At 49.5% G+C, this 21,959-nt stretch overlaps 1 protein-coding gene across 5 annotated transcripts in view; it reads right to left on the bottom strand.

The window, feature by feature from the left end:
- The window catches only part of Gyg1 (glycogenin 1), a 30,317-nt gene extending 9,553 nt beyond the window's left edge, over positions 1 to 20,764 (bottom strand). For 2 of the 5 annotated variants that reach the window (XM_074059254.1, XM_020158334.2), the window contains exons 1-5: positions 20,622 to 20,754; positions 18,971 to 19,106; positions 17,009 to 17,183; positions 16,612 to 16,774; positions 5,418 to 5,544 (exon numbers count right to left, since the gene is read on the bottom strand). In XM_074059254.1, coding sequence (XP_073915355.1) covers positions 5,418 to 5,544; positions 16,612 to 16,774; positions 17,009 to 17,183; positions 18,971 to 19,106; positions 20,622 to 20,628 — 608 coding nt within the window. In that variant the 5' untranslated portion in view covers positions 20,629 to 20,754. Of the gene's footprint in view, positions 1 to 5,417; positions 5,545 to 16,611; positions 16,775 to 17,008; positions 17,184 to 18,970; positions 19,107 to 20,621 lie in introns of all 5 variants that reach the window. The other 3 variants (XM_074059255.1, XM_074059256.1, XM_074059257.1) reach the window with 2 other exon arrangements.
- Between the last annotated feature and the right edge of the window lie 1,195 nt (positions 20,765 to 21,959).

Below are 21,959 nucleotides of genomic sequence, written 5' to 3'. Positions count from 1 at the left end.
CACCCCACTTTCCCACTCCCCTTTGAAGCCGATGTCTCAGAAGTGTACATGCATGGCTCAGGCCCTCGGACATGCGTCCACCAGTCCCTCTCCTCCACCAGTGCCTCAGACATACTTTTGCCATGGTCACTGGCAACCTCACGTCCTATGCCCACTGCCAGTTCCCACTGTCCTCTCCTGACCTGTCACAGCATTTGACACAAGTGGGTCCCTCCTCCCTCCTGGAAACACTTTCCTTGTGTGGCTTCCGTAACGCCACCCTTTCTTGGCTCTCCTGGTGCTTGCTGTTCTCAGTCCCATTCCTGTGCCTCCTTTCCTGCCTTGGGAATGGCTGTAAATGTCCTTTCTATGCTGACATTCTCGTCCAGGCCCCTCCCTCACCCTGAATCTGACTTCTCCACCTGTTCACCCACTTCCACTAGGATGTTAGTGTGTTCTTCACACTTCAACATCTGTTCAGAACAACTCTGATGGATCCTGTCTTCACCACACACTCCACCTGCAGTCCTGTCCATTTCAGGAACGGGAACTCTTGTCCTGTGGCTGAGGCCATACGTCCCTAACGGATGTATTTGACTCTTTCTACCAAATACTTGAATTTCCAAAAGAATCTGGAAAACTGGACTTAATGTGAAATTCCTTATTTTATTTATTCATTCATTTATTTTGCAATGCTGGGGGTCATTCCCTAATTTTTAGACACTGACAATTGAGTTTTTAAAAAAAGACAGAAAATTCTGTGTAGCAGAAACAAAACACAGCCAAAGGTCTGAGACCTCTGAGGAAGGTCTGTCTCCTGTCCTGACCCCTGGCTCCCTCACAAGCTCCCTGGCCTGCTGCGACGGCATTACAAAGCCACATTTCTGCCGTGAGGTCTCCCTCCTGGTGCTGTTTGTGTAGACAGACCATTCTATCCAAGCAGCTAAAGGCTGGGTTGGGGTTCGGGGTGCAGCTCAGTGGTCGAGAGCTTGCTTAGCAGGTATAAGGCCTTGTGGATGAATTCCTGGCATTGCTAAAACAAATAAATAAGACACCCCCCCCCAACCAGGCAAAGGCTGGGCTGGGTCTGCCATAGCTTCTTCATCAGTGATGAGGACTCCGGTTGAGTAGCAGAGTGGGCAGCAGTGAGATCCAGACAGGTCACCTAACAGAGGCAAGACTTAGAGATGAGGGCAGAATGACTGCACTGAGAAATGAGCACCTGGGCTCCCACAGGGATGGCTGACACCCAGAAAAGAGCGAGAGGACTGCACAGCTGCCCCTCGGTTCTCCCTCAGCCTCCCCCAAGGTGGGCTGTGATGTCCAGCAGCCTGTGTGGCTTGGCTGGTGCTCAGTGCATTAGCCATGAGCGTCCTCGGCTCACCTGAGGTGCCGTGAGTCCAAGTGTGGCGCACCTGTGCCCACCCCAGCTCACCAAGTGATGAATGGTGCTGGACCAAAAGTAGTGCACACTATAACAGCTGTAGGGTTTAGGATCAAGATGTAGCATTGCCAAAAGAAAGGAAGATAGAAAAAAATGAGACCTTCAGCGAGAAAAGTCAGCAGGAGGGCAGGGGTCAAGGGGGTCCCAGGGGACAAGAGAACACAGCCAAATCAGAACCACATTTCTTTCAGGAAAATACTGACTAAATATGTTTGAAAGGGTCTTAATGAATAAGCCAAACCCTTGAAAAAGAAGATATGAACATCCCCAGAAAAGTTTAAAGCGGTAAAGCCACTGGAAAAATGTTCAAGTTTCACTAGTTCAGGTGTGAGGTCATAGAGTAAAAGGGTAAGATGAAAATACTGATATGGAGAGCTGGTGGAGTGGTGCAGCGCCTGCCTAGCAAGCATGAGGCCCTGAGTTCAAACCCCAGTGCTGCCAAATATAAAAAAATAAAGTTCCAATATTGATATGGGAATAACTTGGTAAATTTGGCTTTGTAGTCAATCAGTTGACCAATTAATTTCTGTAGTGGCTTGAATCAATACTGGAGAATTCTACATCTGCACATAAGGCGTGATTTACACAGCATGACTGACAAAGATGTTGGTGTTAGTCAGAAAAGCTAAAATGGCACTGAAGATCTTCTTTGAAAAGGACTGATGAGATTTTTTCCCCTAGCATTATGCACAAACCAAATTCTGTGCTATACAAATAAAATTGGCCTTCAGCTGCAGAAAACTTTTTAAATATCCTGATATTCAACAACAGCCAACTGCATCCAAATATTCCAGGCATAATAAATTAAGTTCCATTATTTCATTAAGAGACACACTTACGGGAGGTGGGGGAGGGTGGCCCAAACAATGCAGACAGGTGAGAAAATGTAAGAACGATAAAATAAAAAAAAGAGGGACTTTGCAACTCCAAGGACAATATATGAATCCAAATGCTCCAAAAAATGAGCCTAAATATACGTGTGTGTGTATCTAGATTAACAAATACATAAAAATAAAATTATGCTCCTTTCAAAATATACAAAAAGAAACACTTCTAACTTGTTTCCCAATGCATACACTATGAATTACCTGAAAATGACTAGATACTCTCAAATTATGCTGTGCTAAAGAAAATCTTGTAATTATCAAAAATGCTAATCTTGTTTTCAGAAGCTATGTTTGAGTTCCTTCCAAGTGGCTAACCTAAGAAGTCTGTGTCCTTTCTGTTTTCTTCTATCCAGACGGTGTGGAGAGAAACGCAGGAGATATACTGCTTCCTGCCCCAAGTTCACGTGCAGTTTGGTTCACATTAGGTCATCCTTCATTGAGACTTCATGTAACAGCATGCCATCCGTCACACGCCCACACTCTCAGATCCTTCTCCATGAAGTCCAACTTGTTCTAAATCACCCCTCCATCCCCCACTCCAGCTGCCACCATCCCTAGTCATCTAGGGAAGGCATCATATGACAGAGAGCTCAGTCCTGGAGACCACCGAGGTACTCTGCACCCAGTACTGGAACTTCGGAGCAAAGGGCTCTTTGACACATAGCCAAGTGACCCAGTTATCCATGACAGGACACTCTAGTCTAAAAAGGACTTGGGCAGTTTTCCATTAACTTACAAGAAAAGATGTAGTAACTACTGACATTTTCATCCCTCTCCAAACGTAAGGGTACACAGGAGACAAGGGCTCTGAAGACACAGAAGGGAGAAGAATGAGTTACGAGAGGGTTTCAGTACTGCTAAGCAGGCAGCAGAGGCGTGGATGAGGCCTGGCTTGCAGCAGTCTAATCACAAATGAATTGCTGCCACCAGGACGAGCTGCACGGCCCCAGCTTCAGCTCCCGGCAGCCTCTGGGCCGGATGACGTCTGGCCAGCGGATGGCATCGCTCCCAATCTCCCCAAGGCGTCATGTCATATGCTCCATGGTAATGGCAACAAACCAGAGGGTTTCCAAAATTAGCACTTGCTCCTTGAGCCAGGAAGAGGAGCCATCCTGGCCATTCTGACCATTTGGACTTCAAACGTGTTCTGGGAATGCATTAGAGGGTGGAAAGGACTGGGTTCTTGAGACAGAGACCTCGGTCCTAGCAGCTAAGTCTCCTGGGCCCCAGAGCTAAGTCTGTGCCTCTGCCCCTGCCCTCCACCCCCCACCCCCAGCCACTTCCTCTTTTCTGTGTTAAAATGAAATGAATACAAGCAGTGTTCATGCAAACCAGGCCAGGGCTGAGGGCTCTGTGTTAGATGTCACCAGTGAGGTGGAAATTAGGCGGACAGTCACTCTGTTTGGGACCTGAGACCAGTGGAGGAAGCTGGACCCCTGCTCATCCAGGACACAAGTGACTGCAGACTGGAGTGCAGTGGTCACACTTCCAAAAACTCTCCTCCACAGTCTCACACCTTTTCTTTGCTAAACTGAATTGAGTCAGTTAAATTATAAGTAACTGTGCTGTTAGGCACAAATTCAACTCTAGGGGGCAGGCTGTCACGACACTGGGCAGACTGACAGGGCTAGTTACGGGGCCGTACAGATTCAAATAAATCAGGTCGCCAGCCCCACGCAGGACACATCTGTGCTTTCCAAGGCCAAAGTCTGAGGAGTGAAAATAACACTTCTCTTATTTAACTCTCAAGAGCGAATCCCACTCTGTGTTCTGGTAATATAACTGGTACCTTTAAGAGTTGGCCTGCTTCACTGTAGAAAGGCAGAACAGAGAGGCTGTAATATGTCAGAGACATACGCCATGGGAAGAGTTAGGGAGGAAGAGCACAAGCACACAAGCTGCCTCTAATCCTATCTGGGATGCTGGCAGAGTCTGCCCAATGAGAACAGAAAAGGTAACATTGCTGCCACAAAAAGCCAGACACACTCATTTCTGTGGCCCAAGATGTTCGAGGAGGACTTTGGATAATGAAATATGAGGAGTGAAAGGTCCTTTGTTTTCTGCTCACTCAGGAATGTCTGTGCCAGAGAGAGATCAGAGAGACAAGCCCAGCTCATAACGGGCTTCGCTGCTCACGGCTGCGTCTCTGGATCAAGCTGACAGCTAGGCCTCCGTTCAAGAAATCTGAATCATCTTTAGTTCAACGCAAATGAGTCAGAGGCTGCAGAACCTGTCCCAGGCCCCTGGGGAGGCCAGCACCTCGGCGAGGCTAGACTGGTTGCTGTCTGAGAAACACAGCAGACACTGTGCTGAACGACAATGGTGACGGCTGTGGCTGATGTCCACTGAGCCTTGTGTTTTTGAGCTCACTCCATGCTCCTGACCACCCCCTGAGGCAGCAGGTACTAACTTCCTCCCCAGTTTACACAAGGGGGAACCAAGGCACAGAGTGACAAGTAGCAGAATGACAGAACAAGGACATATCCCTGCTTTTCTGGCTTCAGAGAGTGCTCTTAACACCATGCTGACTCTCAACCAAAGTGACGAACAACCTTCCCTTTACTGAGCACTGGGTGCAGGCCAGACCCCCTTCTAACCCTTCACACTCACGATAACCCACGAAGTCATGGAAGCAGAGTTGCTTAGCACCTGGTCCAAGGTGGATGTGAACAGAGACCGTCCACTTCCAGAGCCCCTACTCTTCACCGTGACACCATGCTGCTCTCTGCGCCCCGCAACCATGGAGAGTCTGCTCACCCCTCTGTGCAGGTGAAGCAAAGCAACTCAGAGGGCAGAACGAGACCGAGGTGGGTCTGTGCACCGTCTGTGTGCCTTGCTGTCTGTTCCTGACCTTCATATGCACGATGTACCAGAGCGCCAGACACCCCGGAAACAACGGGCACCCACAGAGCAGCTGAGTGCCCTCTGGGTGACTCCATGTATACACCAAGGCCTCTTCTAACTGCAGCCCAGAGAGAGGTTTTTCTTAGAGGACGCAACTGTTTTTTTTTTTCCCTCGGGAAGGCAAAGAAGCACCTTTGTCTTCCCGAGGCGAAGCCCAGCGCCCTGCCCTCCCCGACCCCAGCAGCAAAGCCATGTGCACTTACGCTTTGAACGCCGGGAGGTAGGAATATACAGAAACGCTGCTCAGGTTATAAATAAAGGGAAGGTGTTTCCTGATGTCTGTGGTTGCCCAGCTGCTAAAAAATGTGTTCAGTAAGCCCTGGTCCCCACCTGGAAGAAAAAACAAGGAATCATAGTTAACAGACCTCTAAGACAGTGATTGGATAGGAGTTATAAACTAGACCTTTTAAAAATGTGCTAATTCTGTTTTAAAGTAATAAATTCCATGTCATACCTATTGAGGACATGTTTTTGGGGTGGACATTTCCCTAATTCATAAATTCAACAAATACTTAATAAGCAGCAGCTCTATGCCAGACACTGCACCAGGCGCTGTTGAGTCAATAGAGAGCAATGGCGGATGGAGGGAGGGATGGAGAGATGGCAGCTGGCGTTCCAGGCAGATCACCAACAGCACACAACACCAGCCTGGGGTGGGCAGAACAGGAGCTATGGAGAGACGAGGAAAGTGGCTGGTGTTGAGTGGCCTCCAGAGAAAGGAATGAATTCATGGCAGCTGGGTCTCTCAGAGGCATAGCAGAAAGCAGACCACACTGAAGTCAGGTTCTAGGCTTTATCCTCAGAGATTTTAGCCTTGTCCCTAAAAGCAACAGGACAGAAAAAGAAGTGCAAAGCGAAAGATAGCAAATGGGAGTAACGGAGCTGTCTTCTGGGCCTCCAACTGTAGGCTTGTTGGCAGAGGGACCAGCAAGCCACATCACAGGTGGGAGTGGTGGTGTCAGCCGTCACCATGGCCAACTCTGGCCACAGTCACACGGCAAAGTCCCTGCTGAGCCCCTGGGGTTCTTCATGCCTTGGGGACTTCATGCCATCCTTGGGAAGTGAGAAGCACGGCCCCCCGTTCATAAGGAAGTCAAGATGGAGACAGTTAAGCACGTGACTTAAATCCTAACGCTGTAAGGAACCAGCCAGATCACCCCGCCACCTCAAAACACCCTCCTCCTCGCACTCCATGAGCTTCTACTTAGACTCACAAGATCTCAGATAACGTGACGAGCATCCGGGTCCCCCATGTTGCAGAGTCACAGCTCAGGATTGGGGTGCATAGGGGGAACCTGTCCTTCCCAGTGGTGAGGCTGGCAGGCCTCACTCACGTAGCACCGCCAGTCTGCCCTGTGGCAGCTCCCGTCTGCAGCGAGGGTAACAGGCTGGCAACACTACTCAGTTTCTTCTGGATTTGACATCAAAACCATGCAGATTTATTGAACTTGTAAAGTGGTAAGATCAGAGTGTGCCTGTGCACTCTGTGTGTCTCAGCCCCTCCAGGCGCCTCCGTCAGCTCTGAGGATGACAGGTCTTCACTGAGTGAGTGTCTACGGAGAAGCCTCTGGGGACAGGGACCCTCCAACACATCCTGTTCTGTGAGGGCCAGGCAACTCAACAGAAAACCAGAAACGGAACAGAGGTGCCTCACCGTTACGAAGACGCAGCAGACTGCTTATTTCTGTCCCCCAAAATTTCCACATTGAAGTCCTATCCCTCAAGGTGAGCTGAGCCAGTGCCCCAATAAAAGGGGTCCAAGGGAGGTTCCTCACCCCACCAGCTATGCCTGATGACTGCTGTGAGCCAGGAGGTAGGCCCCGTGCAAACACTGACTCTTCAGCACCTTGAGCTTGGGCTTCCCAGCCTCCAGAACAGAAATGAATTCCTGCTGTTGATAACCCCAGCGGACCGGGCAGTAGAAGTGTGGGCGTGAGAACCAAGGTGAGTCTGCCTCTGTAGACAAACTGCTGTGGTCTGAGGCACGAGGCAGTGAAGCCCAAATGCCTCGCTGCCCGTCACAGCCTTACTCTGGATTCCATGGAGATACCACAAATGTGGGAGTGCACACGCTGATGACCAAGGCACAGAGTCTGAAGCCTTGCTGGCTTCCTCGCTCGTCCACATATGAATCAAAGTAAAGCTGAGGACATGCTCGCAGCAGCTTTGTTAACTTTTTTTTGTGGTACTGGGATTTGAACTCAGGGCTGAGCAGGTGCTCTACCACTTGAGCCACACCCCCAGTCCTTTTTTGCTTTAGCTGTTTTTCAGGTAGGGTCTCATGTTTCTGCCAGGGGCTGGCCTCAGATCATGATCCTCTTACCTATACCTCCCATGTAGTTGGGATAACAGGCTATCTGCTACTACACCTGGCTTATCAGTCGAGATGGGGTCTCACTAACTCTTTGCCCAGGCTGGCCCGAACCTTGATCCTTCTGATCTCTACCTCCCAAGTTGCTAGGATAACAACTGAGCCACCATGCCTGGTCCTCAGCTTTATTTATAATAGTGGAAAACTGGAGATAGTCCCAATATCCCTCAACAGGTATATGAACACATTCACACACATTCATACAATAGAATAGTACTCAGCAATAACAGGAACAAATACCGACACACAGAACTTGCATGGAGCTAAAGGGAGTAGTACTGAGTGAAAAACTCTAGTTTCATCTTGCGTGACTTCTTGTATGTAACACCCTTCACGTGATAAAAGTACAGAGATCAAGCCAGGCACCAGTGGCTCATGCCTGTAATCCTAGCTACTTGGGAAGCAGAGATCAAGAGGATTGAGGTTCAAAGCCAGCTCTGAGCAAACAGTTCTTGAGACTCCACCTCGAAAAAAACCAACATAAAACAGAGCTGGTGGTGTGGCTCAAGTGGTAGAGTGCCTGCTTAGCAAGCGTGAGGCCTCGAGCTCAAGCCCCAGTACTGCCCCCCCTTAAAAAAAGGGCTAGAAAACAGACTCGGACTTGTCATTGCCAGAGACTAGGGAGGGCGGAGGACAGGTAGCCATGGCTGTACAAGGGCACCACAAGGGACCTCGCTAGGAACTGCTCTGCATCTTCATTTTGGTTGTGGTCATGTGTAACAAAATGGCACAGTAAACACACATGCACAAACATACGAATACATGTGTGTGGAGCTGGGGCAATTGGGTAAGGTTGGTGGATCACGTCAACGTCGAATTCCTAGTTGTGGTTTTAGGTTACGGCCATGCCAGATAACTGCAACCGGGGGAAGCTGGTGCAGGGTACACGGGATCTCTGCATTATTTCCTACAACAGAATGCAAATCTGCAATTTGCTCTAACTAAACTATTTAAAAAGTCCATGAACGAACGTGGTTAAAATGCAAAGAATGATCAGGAACTGTGATTCATTACACTCTAAATTCCATGAACAGAGATTACAGCTCTTTTGCTTAGCATTACAATTCTAGCATATAACAAATGCCTTCAAACAGGCAAATTATTTGTGCAATGAATGCAGGTGCTGTGAAGATCCTGGGGAAGAGCAGAGAAGGCGAAACGGACACCCACCGCAGAGCGACGGTCAGCATGCTGTGCAATTAACTGCATGGGAATATTACTAAGCCATTAAAAGTGGCACACTCAAAGGCCATCAGTTTCCTGGGCAACATCAACACACGCAGCTGCAGGCTGGTGATGGGAACTGAGGACACAGCACACTGAACACTCACAAAGGAAGAGAAAATGAAACAGCAGCAATGTGTTAGGGGATTGGAGGTACAGATCCCCCCCCCCACTTTCCTGGTATTACTTTGCTAATTTTATAATTTTAATACAAGGGGTAAAAATGAGAACTAAGGCCTTTCTTTTCAGCATGACCGTTATTACACTGTCAAGGAATGCATGTAGATTATACAGCGTTACACGTTCAACACCAAATTCAAGAACCTGAATGCTACCAGTTCCGGTCTCTGGGCTGGGCGAGGGCTCCCAGAGCAACCCCACCGGCTCCCCTCTATCCCAGGTGAACTGTTACCCGAATTTTGTTAGCAATATCTCCCTTTCCTTCATTTTACTGCATTTTCTTGTAATCCCAGACAGCATACGCAGTTTCTCTTGCTCTGAACTTTGTAAAACTGGATATCATATGCTTTTGCTACTTTTTTGAGACAAGGTCTTCCTATGTTGCTTAGGCTGGCCTCGAACTCAAAATCCTTCTGCCTTGGCCACCCCCCACCAAGTGCCACCACCCCTGGCTCCTAGCACTTTTATTATGGCACAATATAAGACTATTTAAAATGAAACAATCCCACTTACAATGACTACTGGGTGACATAGTGAAGAAATCTCACTGCAGGGAGGCCTGACTGAGTAGGTCTAACTTGTGTACGCCTGGGAAACAGGAGTCAGAGCTGCTGACCCCATCACTTCTGGCCCCAAAAGCTGTTTCTGGTCACTCTCAGGTCCCCTGCAAACCCCAGCCCCTCAGCTTTGCCACAGGAAGGCTGAGATGCCATGGAAGAATGGGAAACCAGCCAGAAGGAGAAGAGACTGCAAGATGGTGTTGGGGAGTCAGCAAACCCTGAAACGCTCAGCAAGGGAACCTCCCGTCCAGTGGGGATGACACAGGTCAGGAGCCCCCATGGCCACTCCTCCCATTCCGGGACTTCAGGGGGTTTCGTTTTAGCCCTAAACTCTAGGTTAAAATAGGATTTAGTACCATCTAACAGTCTGTGGCCTCTTAGATCATTCTTTAATGTGCAGTTTAAAGATACTAACCATCATCCACACACACAGCTCAACATTTCACAGTCAGAAAAGCATTTCAGGTTCTGTGCCTGGTGTCAGCTATATCCTCTGTTTTCAGAGGTCTCCAAATAAGAAGGTAATTCACAGCAGAATGCAGCCCTGAGCACATGGGTGTTACCAAACACACAGACATGCCGTGAGAGCCGATGAATTTCCACCCCAGCAATCCTAGGATTTTCACCCAGTCCTTTCTAGTTAGACGCTGGAAGGCTGTGTTATTGAATTTGACAGGTTAAGGCCCATTTAATCTCAATCATCTCAGAAGTGACAAAGGTGATCACGCCCATCCTGAGCAGCTGTGACCCAGCAGGCTGGGGTGTGGCTGCACAGGTGATTCAGGAAGAAAAGAAAGGAACAAGGTGCACTCAGCGCCTGTTTTGCAAACAGAAGCAAATGTCTGAGTCAGCCATCCTTCTGCCAGGCTGCCCCATTGCTGGGAGGACCTCTGACCACATGGCATCTTCTAAGTCTTCAGAACAGGTTCGTGAGCACGGACACGAAGTGTTCAGAAGCGGTGTCTAGTCGTCTTGTAAGACAGTCATGCTGCTGAGTGTGGTCCTTTAAATGCGTGCATGTTGTGTTCAATGCTGTGTAGTTTGTGTGATCGCCAGAGTTTGCTGGTAAGTCAATCCTAGTTCAAACGTGAATCCCACCCTCTCTGCCATAAGAACAACTCCCCTGCCGCTGAGCTCTGCAGTGTGGCCCAGGCTCCAGCAGCTTAGGCTTTCCCTGAGAGCTTGGCAGAAATGCAGAGGGGTGAACCCCACTCCTGACCCCAGAGGGGCAGAACCAGTCCATCTGAACTCCCAGAGGGTCAGTTTGCATGTGAAAATGTAAGCAGCTGGGGTCTACAGTCCTGGATAATGACTGACTCCCTTCTAATTTCATTATACCAGAAGATAATAGCTCTTAAAATGTCTCAGATTGTGAAAGTTTGGCACGAGCACCATCTGTATGAAGCCAGGTAAGAGGCCGCAGCTCTCAAATGGTTCTCAACCCAGTGGGAGCACAGAGGGGCAGACACCCAGCACACAAAGTGAAAGACAAGTGCTGATGTGACCACGAGACTCTCTTCCTGCATGACACCCCGGTGGACATCATCAAACCAAATTACCGCCCAGGAACGACCCAGCCCTGGGGGACAGTCCTGCAGGATTTACTAGGATCAGTGGATTAACCCCAGTGTCCTACGGAAATCCAGGTACTTGGGCTGGGCATCACTGCCTCTCTCTGCTCTCAACCCATTTGTGTCAAGAACTGATTTATGTTGTATCTTTTGTTTTTCAAGAGATTCATAAGCTAAACGACTACATCCATGCCAGGAGACATTTGCTTTCAGCTAGAATTTCACTTTCCCGGTCTAAGTCCCTTAGCACTCTGGGCCTGTCGGAATCAGGATTACATTAACTGTGTAATTAGTTATTAAATGTCTGTTAGGACTCAGAAGTGTAATTTCACAGAGACAGGGATACAAATCGGTGTAATTTCCCTCTATTCCTGGCCCTTACACTCAACATCTGCCCAGAAGAGAAGCTAAAATGACTGTAGATACTTAGTGACAGCTCCTACTGTAGACACGTAGGCAAGAGTGCGACTTCCAAGAAAACATGCAGACCCCGCAAAACACACTGCGAGGCCACGGACCATGCTGCTGCCTTGGAAGGACTGAATATCTTCAGGTATTGTGGGCCAGGAGCTGTGCAAACGGAGGCCTGAAGCCTGTATCTTCACCTGTAAAACAGGTGCTGTGCCAGCTGCCATGTAGTCCAACCACGGTAAGACCAAAGCAACAGGGATCTTCCTCCATCCTGTGCCGACCTCAGGACTTATCCTAAGCAATGCTGCAGTGCGGGAGAACTGTGCGTGTGCACACATTCATGCACCCTCACTAAGTATCTGTCAACTAGGGAGTGCACAAACACCTCCCTCACAGGGCTGTTGAGAAACCAATGAAAAGGTAAAATAGCTGGTATAAGAGCCTCACACAGCCATGCCGTGGTCCCTTTTTCCTCCTCTGTTTCTCACCAGGGCCAAAGACAGACAGACAGCCAAGTTAAAAGAAAGACTGCTGGGGACAATTAATTAAAAATAGCTCTTATGACAAAAGTTCCGTGACTATTTTGCCACTGTGTGTTATGGCTTTTGCTTCTCATCTTATTTAAGATTCTGCCTAAACTATCAGAGAACAGAGTGATTTGCAAAGCAACTGACAACATACTCTAAGGACAAATAGCACCCTACTGTGTGGGTCACTGGGGAAAGGACACCACAGGAAGGTGACTGTCAAGGCAGAACCCATTGTCTCAGGGAGTCAGGTAAGGCACACCTGAATTTCTGAGCTCATGTGGTTTGGACAGGACAAGTGCTGTCTTGAAGTACCACAGTCCTCCATTCCTTTGTGCACAGGTCCAGCCTGACTAACTACAAAGGTCAAAGAAGATGGCTCTGGAGTTAATTTTACACGTTAACAGAATTTAGCACCAAATCCTTTCTACAAAACATCATTTAAAACATTAGGCTGGGTGATGGCTCAAGAGGTAAGAGTGCCTGCCTAGCAAGCGCGAGGCCCTGAGTTTGAACGCGACAAAATGCCTTTACTGTCTTCTCTTTAAAGACATCCATGACTACTCGGAATTGGGAATATGCAGGTCTAGTGACCCTACAGCAGGTCTGGAATTCTGCTGAAAGTAAAACCAAGCCTAATTTATTCTCTATTTTTAATTCGACAATAGGCCAAAATTCCGGCATTCTAATAAAAGTCTGAAGTTTTTGGGTTACAGTGATTAAAGCAAGTACCAAGATTTTTCAAAGGGGTTCTCCACATTAGAAAATATGAATTCTTGACTTAGGGTTCTGAAACTAATGCATTCAGGTGACATTTAATAGACAGGAATTTTCAAGCACTAAACTCTTATCTTCAACTGCACCCTTAATTTCGATACCTTGGAGTCACAGGGGAAAAGAAAATAGGCCTCAGTGTGAGTTCAGATTGAGTTCTTCAAACTGAGAGGCGAGTGGATTTGGTTTCTTCCCACAGTATGGACAGGAGACAAGACCGCTAATTAGCACTGACAGTTTCATGGCCTCTCTTTCCCCTCTTACCATGAGGCGTCCTGAGCCTTATCTGGTTCCCGTACGGGGCCAGTGTGTATTTCCTATAAACCACTGGTACATATTTCACAACGGCACAAAAGTTGTTCAACTTTTCAGGAAATGTAAGTCAGTGATGAAGAAAGTTTCAAGACAGCTTTGAAGGACAGGATGAGATAGGAACTTGGACACTTCCCTATGAAGAGAGAGATGCCAGGCATGAATGAGGTGCACAGTCACCAGTTCTACATTCTGACACTCTGGATATTTGGGGAGATCAGTCAAGGTAGGCAGCACGGACTGCCATATCAGGACTTTTCTCTTGGCCAGAGGCACGGGGGAGTGTGGGGGTTCTGATTAGAGGGCCGACAATGAGAAGAATGGCAGCCACACTCCTTCCCAGGAGAAAGGCTGTGAAAGCTGCTGTCCACTCAACCATCGTGGCCCAGGCAGCTTGTCAATGGACACCAGTTACTTTTGAACGTGGGCAAGAGATGAAGCAGGACTTTCAAGTTATTCAGACAGTCACAGTCACGTGCAAAAGGGATCTTCTGTAACACTAATGTAAAAACGCCAGGACTATGGCTGCTGAATAAACCTGAGTGGGAAAGGGGGAGCCTGGGGCGATCAGGAGACATATGCAATAGCAAAAGAAGCATCTGAAATTGTCTTAGTGCCCACCACGCATGATACCTAAACAAAGCCATTTTTTAAATAAAATCCCTAATATAACTTTTGTTTTAAAATTATCTTATTCCTAATTTTTATAAAATATAAACTATATTGAAAACTCGAGGCCAAGCAAGGTGCCTGCCACTGGACAAGGGCACTGTATGTAAACAAATGTTTTCTTGGTGTCGTGTGTAAGTTTGTCACGTGGGTGCTGCTCGAAGTGGACAGTACTCGGGAAAGGCTTCGTTTGCCGGGAACTCAGCCACACGCACTTCAAGTGGAGCTACTGGTTTATTCTGTTGAATTTAAATGTGTTGAGAGCTCTCCATGCGTGCTCATCTGCAGAGCTGATGGTTTCACTCTTTCAATTAAACATTTCTGTTAGCAGAGAAAACTCAATGCTTTGCCACGACCATCGAGGAAACGGAGCACCTGAGAAGAGGTCAGGGTCGGGAGCTCTGTGCTGAATAATGGAGTGTGCTAGCAGGTGCAGAGACTAGCCCTGTGTTTCGGCTCAGAAGCTGCACACACCCAGGGTGCTTCCAGTCCACAGCTCCATTCTGCCCCTCTTCTCCAGCACACAGTAGACAGTCCAGCCGGTCCCTCCCCATCAGTGAGGCTCGGATCCTAAAACTGAGCCCTGGGTAATTTGCACACGACTGTCTGGTGTCTCTTATCTCCCACAGCATGCAGTGCTCTCCTGGGCTAGAGGCTGGATTCTGCTATAGAATTAGAATCCTGCAGGTTTCAGGCGATCTATTTTAAAGTGTGGTGCCCTACTGAGGCTGCCCTGACTGTCTGGCAGGGTCACACTTCCTTCCTTCAAACCAGAGGAGAGGAGGTGAAGAAAGCTGCACTCAGACGGTACAGATGGACAGACAGTGGATTTCTGCTAAAGACACACTCCTCTTCTCTTTCTGCCAAGGTGGCTGTCTCAATGGCAGAAGTAAGTAATGCATGTTTTGAACTTGAACACAAACACAGCTTTCACTCCTTTGGATGTAAGGGAAACACAGGATCTAAAAACATGTTGGTAAAGTGACGAAGACCACATGCATTATTTTCTGTCTTCAGGTTGTGGCCCCACAGGTGGTTCAGACCTCCTGCTGTGTCTTAGAGCACATAACTCCTTGTCACAGAGCTGTATTCCTTAACCGCACACGACTGGACACTGTGGACTGGATCTTCTCTGCTGTGGGGCTGTCCTGTGCACTCTAGGGTGCTCAGTAGCGTCTCTGTTTTCTACTTCCCAGATGCCAGGAGCACTGGCCTCCCTCAGTTGAGACAATGAAAAATGTGTCTAAGCTAGGCATGGTGGTGCACACCTATAATCCCAGCATGCTGAGCCATGAGGATCAAGTTCAAGGCCAGCCTGGGCTAGAGACTGAGAACTTTCTCAAAAAACCAAAGCAAAATGAACTAAAGAAATGTCTCTAGATATTGTCAGATGTCCTGGAGACACTTACAGAGCAGAATTACTCCTGGTTCAAAACTACGGGTTTAGAATGTAAATAAGCAAAATAGTGAAACTTTGACTTCCTTATTCTTTTCAGCAAGATTTCAGATAGCTGCACATCCCAAACCCTCCGCCAAAGGACCCAACCAAGTTCAGTATCTATAAACAGCAAGAAAAACCCAATCTCGGTTTTACATGTAACTCGAAATGTTTTAAGCTTCGAAATCTTAACTTCAGCAGTCTAACAAACTTTCAGATTTAAACTTTTCATTTTTAAAAACTTACAGTTGATTTTTAACTTTGCAACTAGTTAACAGAAATGAATTTTAGGTCAATAGGCAGCGCCCAGTCTTAGTTGAGAAAGGCTGGTCTGCTCATCCTGAAAGACCTCCTTACTCTGATTTCAGATCTGCTCTGGGGGTGGAGCACTTGCCTCCAGGGTTCTGGGTTCGATCTCCAGCACCACAAAAAGAAGAAAAAAACAGGCGCTGGTGACTACGCCTGTAATCCTAGCTACTTTGGGAGGTTGAGATTGGGAGAATCTTGGTTCAAGGCCAACTGGGGCAAATTGTTCACAAGACCCCATCTCCAAAACAACCAAAGCAAAATGAACTAGAGGTGTGGCTCAAGCAGTAAGGCACCTGCTTTGCAATCACAGAGAACTGAGTTCAAACCCGTGTCGAAGAAGAAGGAAGAAGAAGAATCTCCTCAAGGGAACGTGGTCCTGCCGAACAGCTGTAGACACAGCTGCACATCGCCAACCTGAGCAACTCTGCCCTTTGGCCTCACAGGTTCTGCCTGTTCTGACACACAGTGCTACAGGAAACGAGTTTGGAAGCACAGAATACTCACAGAAACTTTCCGTCCTTTTGTTTTACCATCTCCCAAGAGAACGACAGCCAAATGATCAGGGCTATTCTCAGGTTGCCGTGGAGACAACACTTGGTCCTCATATTAGCAATGTCAGCCAAGCCCTCTTCAGCTAAAGTTTTCTAGCTAACGTTTAAAGGCAGAAGTTGTTTCCTGCAGGGCTGGGATTGAATCCAGGCCCTTGAGCACACTAGGCAAGCCTTCTACCACCGGCCTCTAACACCCCAACCCCCAAAACAGTGTTTTCTTATTTTTGAATAATCATTGCACATCCATCATAGCCTAATGCAGACACAGCAAGGCCACATAAAGGCAAGCCTGTCAAACTGTCTGTCTTAGATTAGGTTAGTCTTTCTTATTTATAGCAACAAAAAAAGATGCAGATACGCACGCAACAGTATTTCTCAAATGAACACAACTTAAAACCTTGCTACTTCCTGACTACTCCAGGCAAAAGAAACCACAGCGATTGCACCTATGAGAAGAGCAGCTCCTAGAACTAATCAGATCCGAAGACAAGGATACACACCATCGAAACTGCCTTGCTCTGAGGCGAGGTGCAGCAGCTGGTTATATGTTTCCACTGAGGGCTGATAGACAAAGACTCCGGAGTTGAAGCAGTCAGGCCACCCTGGGTCCGGAGCTGCTGACAATTCTTCTCTCTCAAACAGATCATCGATGTTTGCTAGGACCTGGTTCAAGAAGGGGACAGCTGTTACAGGAGTGTCTCACCACAGCAAACCCTATCCAACGGAAAAGATGGTGACAGCTGTAAGGTGGCCCCAGACGACTCTCCTTCATCACCTGACACGTTTTAGGACAGTGGTTTTATCAGAACTTCACTGGCAAGTCTTGCCAGTGTTCCCCAAATGCCTCCCAGGCCCCGTTTCTACGGACATCTTTTTGGCCCTAGAAGCCACACTCACCAGAGTATCTGCATCCATGAACACGCATTTCGAATAGTGTGTAAGTGACCAGCAGTGGAGTTTCGTCAGTGTGACACCCAACTCGGGTCTCTTCATTAAGGTCAGATGAGCAGAGTCACCACTGTCTAAGACGTCTACCATGATGACCTCATCAAAGACTGTCTCTAAAACTTTTCTGCCAAGAGATTTCAGAAAACAGCCCTTAGAACCTTTCCATAATGAGTGACCCATCCAAGTTCAGACTATTGCCTTACTGCCTTGTCCGTCAGCTGCCAGGCAATCTGTCTCCTTGGTGCAGCACATCCCCCTAAATCTGTCCTAATTTACTTCAGAACAAATGGTGCCCTTGTGCGGGAGCAGTTGACAACACTAAAGTAATGAGAACTGCTCGTGCGAGGGGGGAGTGCTGCCTGACAACATCACTGCACAGAAGACCTTTTCTGCTCCTTTTGTTCTGTCACCAGGCGAGGTGTGGGGACTGACATTGGTAAGGGCGGACATCCTGTGCCAACCCATGTATGGGACGGTGATATTTTATTAGGATCTTTTCTCACTGACTAGTGCATGGTTTTACAAATCGTGCTGAGCGATGTGCGTATGATATGTGCAATGGAGCCTGCAGCTACTCACTTTTATGAAAGCGATTGACTGGGAATTGCTGAAGCTGGGTGTCCCATTGTTTTTGGAATCCATTGTAACCAGCGTTTACTATGTTTTTAAGGTTCTACTCGGGCCTCATGACAGACTCACTTGGGTCTGTGAGGTACAGTGCTTCTTCATGCCCAGAATTCACTGCATTTTTATTTTAGAAAGCTCCCGAGGAAGGTTAGTGGAACAGACTTGGGTAAGACACTAAACTCAGCATAAGCAAAAAAATCCAATACACAGCTCATCAGTGAAAGGTTTTAGCAATATCAGATATGCAGAGGAAAACTGGCGTCGTATTCTGTCTTGAAAGCTGCACAAAAATGTTCTGGTTTACACAGTCGATTTGATCCTTATCGAAGGGACAGCCAGGAAGCATAGTGAATGGGTGGCAAGGGGACTCCAGGATTAGGTCTGGCTTCGTCTTACACACATCCTCACTAATGGACCGCCCGTAGGAGGCAGCCTTTTTGGCCTCTTCCTACATACGCTTTAGGATCGAGGTTGTTAGTGTGGACGATGTACATTCATATATATAATGCTTACTTTTCAGAGGCCTCAGGCTTATGCTAATATTTAAAAAATGTGAAGGGGCTTTCAATTTCTAAGAGCCTGGGAGGCTGAAAAAACAAACATAACACAGAGCTGCTAGTGTGCCCAGATATTTTTAAAGTTAATAATAGTAACTAGGTAATTCATTTATATACCTCAAAATTTAATTCCATCAAATCAAAGAGCGCTAACCCAGACTGGGGCTGTGGCTGAAGTGGTAGAGCACTTGCCTGGCAAGTACAAGGTCCTGAGTTCAAACCCCAGAAAACATTTTAAAAAGTGAACTATCCCAGTCAACAAGCAACTTGTGCCTCTCAGAGTGACTCCCCTAGCAAAAGCTTTAGTTCAGAAAGCCCTGTGGTAAAGATTCTAGTGCATGACGTTATTAATAAAGCTCTTTGGGTTAAGAAATCAGCTAGCCATGGAGGAAACCACTAAGTTTTGTTCAAAATTGCCTGAGGGTTTCCTGGTCTGCAACAGGAAGCAACGTAGCCCCTGCTGCATCTTGGGAAAGGAGTGCAAGTGACCTGAGACTCTGTAGGAGCACTGAATCAGGTTCAGCTGGACGGGAGAGTTGGTGAGAGGACTGTCCTTCTCCCACTGCTAGCTGCAGTCAGGAAGAGGCAGGCCAGACACTATCTCCCAGAAGCGAATATCTCCCAAGGAAGCAAGAGGTGTCAAACGAGAGTGACCTCAATGTCACAGAGAGGAGGAAGTCAGAGCCCCAGGAATAGATGGACAGACAGACGGGCAGTGAAGGCTCACCTCATGGCATCTGAGACCTGTGGGGTGGCGAGTACCACCAGCCTCCTGGTGGTCCTGTGCTGTTTCAGAGAGGAGCCCAGGACCAGGGCACCTTTGGCGTAGGCATCGTTTGTGGTCAGTGTCACAAAGGCCTGATCTTAATACAAAGGAGAAAAACACACTCATTACAATATCACACCTGGAAAAAGTCTTTCCTGGGCCCTTTTCAGACAGAAATTCAGCAAATTCAGCCCCTTGGAGATGGATTTGCTCTATTAGTAAGCAGGAAGTCACTTAAGAGTGCTTTAAAACCATGGGTCAGCAGGACAGGCCACCAGCCTTCAAGAGGATGATTGAGCTGTGAGAACAAATTCAGCCCAGAGTCCAGACAGATGAATTCTCAGACCACAAAAACTTACCACCCAGGGGGTGAAGTTAAGCTAATTATCAGGTGGTAATGCGATTAAGAAGTCCACCTCCCTTTTGTCTACTGGGCACGGTGGACAGTAGTTTCAACCACGCACAAATTCAACTGCAGAGACCACATTCCTTACGCTGCTGCATGCTTATGCCATGACTCAGGCACCAGGAGCCACCAGACTTCTCTGAGTCTCTGCTCAAACAGCACCATCCCTCCTTGATGCTACTACCGAGTGGCCTGTCATTAAGAGGGTTTAAAGACCACCTCACAAGCTCTAGCAAACCTGCCCCCCCAACACACACCCCCCCAATCTCCAGAACCCCCCTGCAAGAACCAAACCCAAAATGGATTCTTCTGCACCCTTCTGGCCTTTTAAGATTTCTCCAGGCCTCTCCTAGGACAGTTCTGGACTCGTTGGGCATCCTAATGCATGAGACACTTAGCTCAAGCTGGGGCAGGGTTTACATGGGAGCGCTGTTGCCCAACCAGGGAGTTAGGACATTTTGTCATGCAGTCACTCTCTGTCTTGGGTTTCCTCATTCTCCCTGCCCATTTTCTGAAGTAGTGGAAATTTCATTGAGAAGTGACAGGGAGCCGTGGCCTGGCCGTGTAGACCAGTGCGCGCCCCAGGCTCGGATCCGGACGCCACTGTCACTCACACTATTGGACCCTCTTTTAGAACAGGCCACTGCTAAGGTGTAGAGAGAGCCCGCGTCAATCCCACTCCAGGAACGCTCAGCACAGTGACACCTGTCATTGACGTGGCCGTCAACCTCTGCCTGCACCTGCTTCTGCTACCGTCACCCATCGGGTGGCGGTAACACTCCAAAGTCACTCTGCACCAAATTCCGTTTTCACCCCCGGCCACCCGGATTCCGGAGACGGTGTGGAAAGGTGAGCGTGAGCAGGACTCAAGGATTTCAGGACGCAAGGGCATGGCGGGCTTCCAGCACTAACTGCAGAGGACCGACGCCGGGGACGCAGACCTGGCAAGGACCAGGAGCAGGACAGCAGTGACAGCTGGGCGGGGTACTCGGGTCCACCTGCGGTCCCCGGGCGGTCCAATGGCCCTGAAAACGCGATTCTGGCTGCAAAGACGCGGAAGGGGCCGGGTGGCCCAGACGCCTCAACAAGTGGCCCTGGACGCTGCAGGCGGCCCCGGAGGAGGCCTAAAAATAGCCGGGGACGACGGCGGGGCCTGCGGGCGGCCGTGCGCGGCCCTCGGCCTGCGGGGCGCGGGCGCAGCGTTACCTGCCATGGTGGTCCGGGCGGCGGCCCGGGCTGGGATGAGCCGGGCTGGGATGAGCCGGGCTGGGCAGGAGGAGCGAGCGCGGCGCGGGACAGCGCAGCGCGGGGCCGGCGGAGGCGCGGCGGGGCAGGGCGTCCGCCCTGAGCGCTCTTATAGCGGCCGTCACGTGGCCGCGCGCGCTCCCGCCCGGCACCGCGGGGGCGCGGCCTGCGCCCCAGGCTCCATCTCCCTCTCCGCGCGCGCCCGGCATCCCTGTGCGCCCCGCCTCCTGCGCGCCCCGCCTCCTGCGCGCCCCGCCTCCCTGCGCGCCCCGCCTCCTGCACGCCCCGCCTCCCTGCGCGCCCCGCCTCCCTGCGCGCCCCGCCTCCTGCACGCCCCGCCTCCTGCACGCCCCGCCTCCCTGCGCGCCCCGCCTCCTGCACGCCCCACCACCCTGTGCGCCCCGCCTCCCTGCGCGCCCCGCCTTCCCCTGCCGCCTCCTCCACTCTGGGTCTCCAGTGCACCCAGCTCCCTCCCCGCCCGGCCTCCCTGTGTCCCTGGCCTCCTGCAAGCCCCGCCTCCTGCGCTCTCGGCCTCCCTGAGCTCCCGGCCTCCCTCCGGCCCCAGCCTCCTGCGCTCCTGGCCTCCCTCCAGCCCCGGCCTCCTGAGCTCCCCTGGCCTCCCTCCGGCCCCAGCCTCCTGCGCGCCCCGCCTCCCTGATCTCTCGGCCTCCCTCCAGTCTCGGCCTCCTGAGCTCCCAGCCTCCCTGTGTCCCCGGGTTCCCTGTACGCCCGGCCTCCCTCTGTCCCTGGCCTCCCTGTGCGTCTGGCTTCCTGCAGCCCGGCCTCCTTCTGTCCCTGGCTTCACTGAGCTCCCGGCCTCACTCTATGCCCGGCCTCCCTTCCTGTCTGGCCAAACTGCGCCCCGGGAGCTCCTGGCGGTTCCCATCCCGCCCGCACCTGCCAGGAACGCTGTCTCTCTATCACCCACCCCCACCGCCTTTCCCAGCCAGAGCTTGAAGAGGGACAGTGGAGCGGAGTGTCATGAAATTCCAAAGAAGCTAGAGGTAGGGAACCTTAAAAAACAAAACAAAACAAAAACCAAAAAAAACAACCAAGCAGCCCGGATCGCTCTGGTTGTTGAACTGCCTAAATAAAGCACAAAGTTTACCTCCACTTGCTTTCACTTAGAACTCCAGATCGGCCGCCAGAGCCATTCCTTTGTATCCTCACAGTGGTTTTGTGTGGCCTTCACCTAAAGCAGATATTGGGTGCTTACTAGAAATTTAGACTCAACACTATCTGTGTAGATTAGATATTTAAATACTCCCCTGAGTCGTATTCCCACTCAGTGGGGTAGGT

The sequence above is a fragment of the Castor canadensis genome, chromosome 17 (assembly GCF_047511655.1).
Source record: "Castor canadensis chromosome 17, mCasCan1.hap1v2, whole genome shotgun sequence".
Taxonomy (NCBI): domain Eukaryota; kingdom Metazoa; phylum Chordata; class Mammalia; order Rodentia; family Castoridae; genus Castor; species Castor canadensis.
Note: the sequence above shows the minus strand (reverse complement) of the source record. Positions and strands in the feature narration are given on the sequence as shown.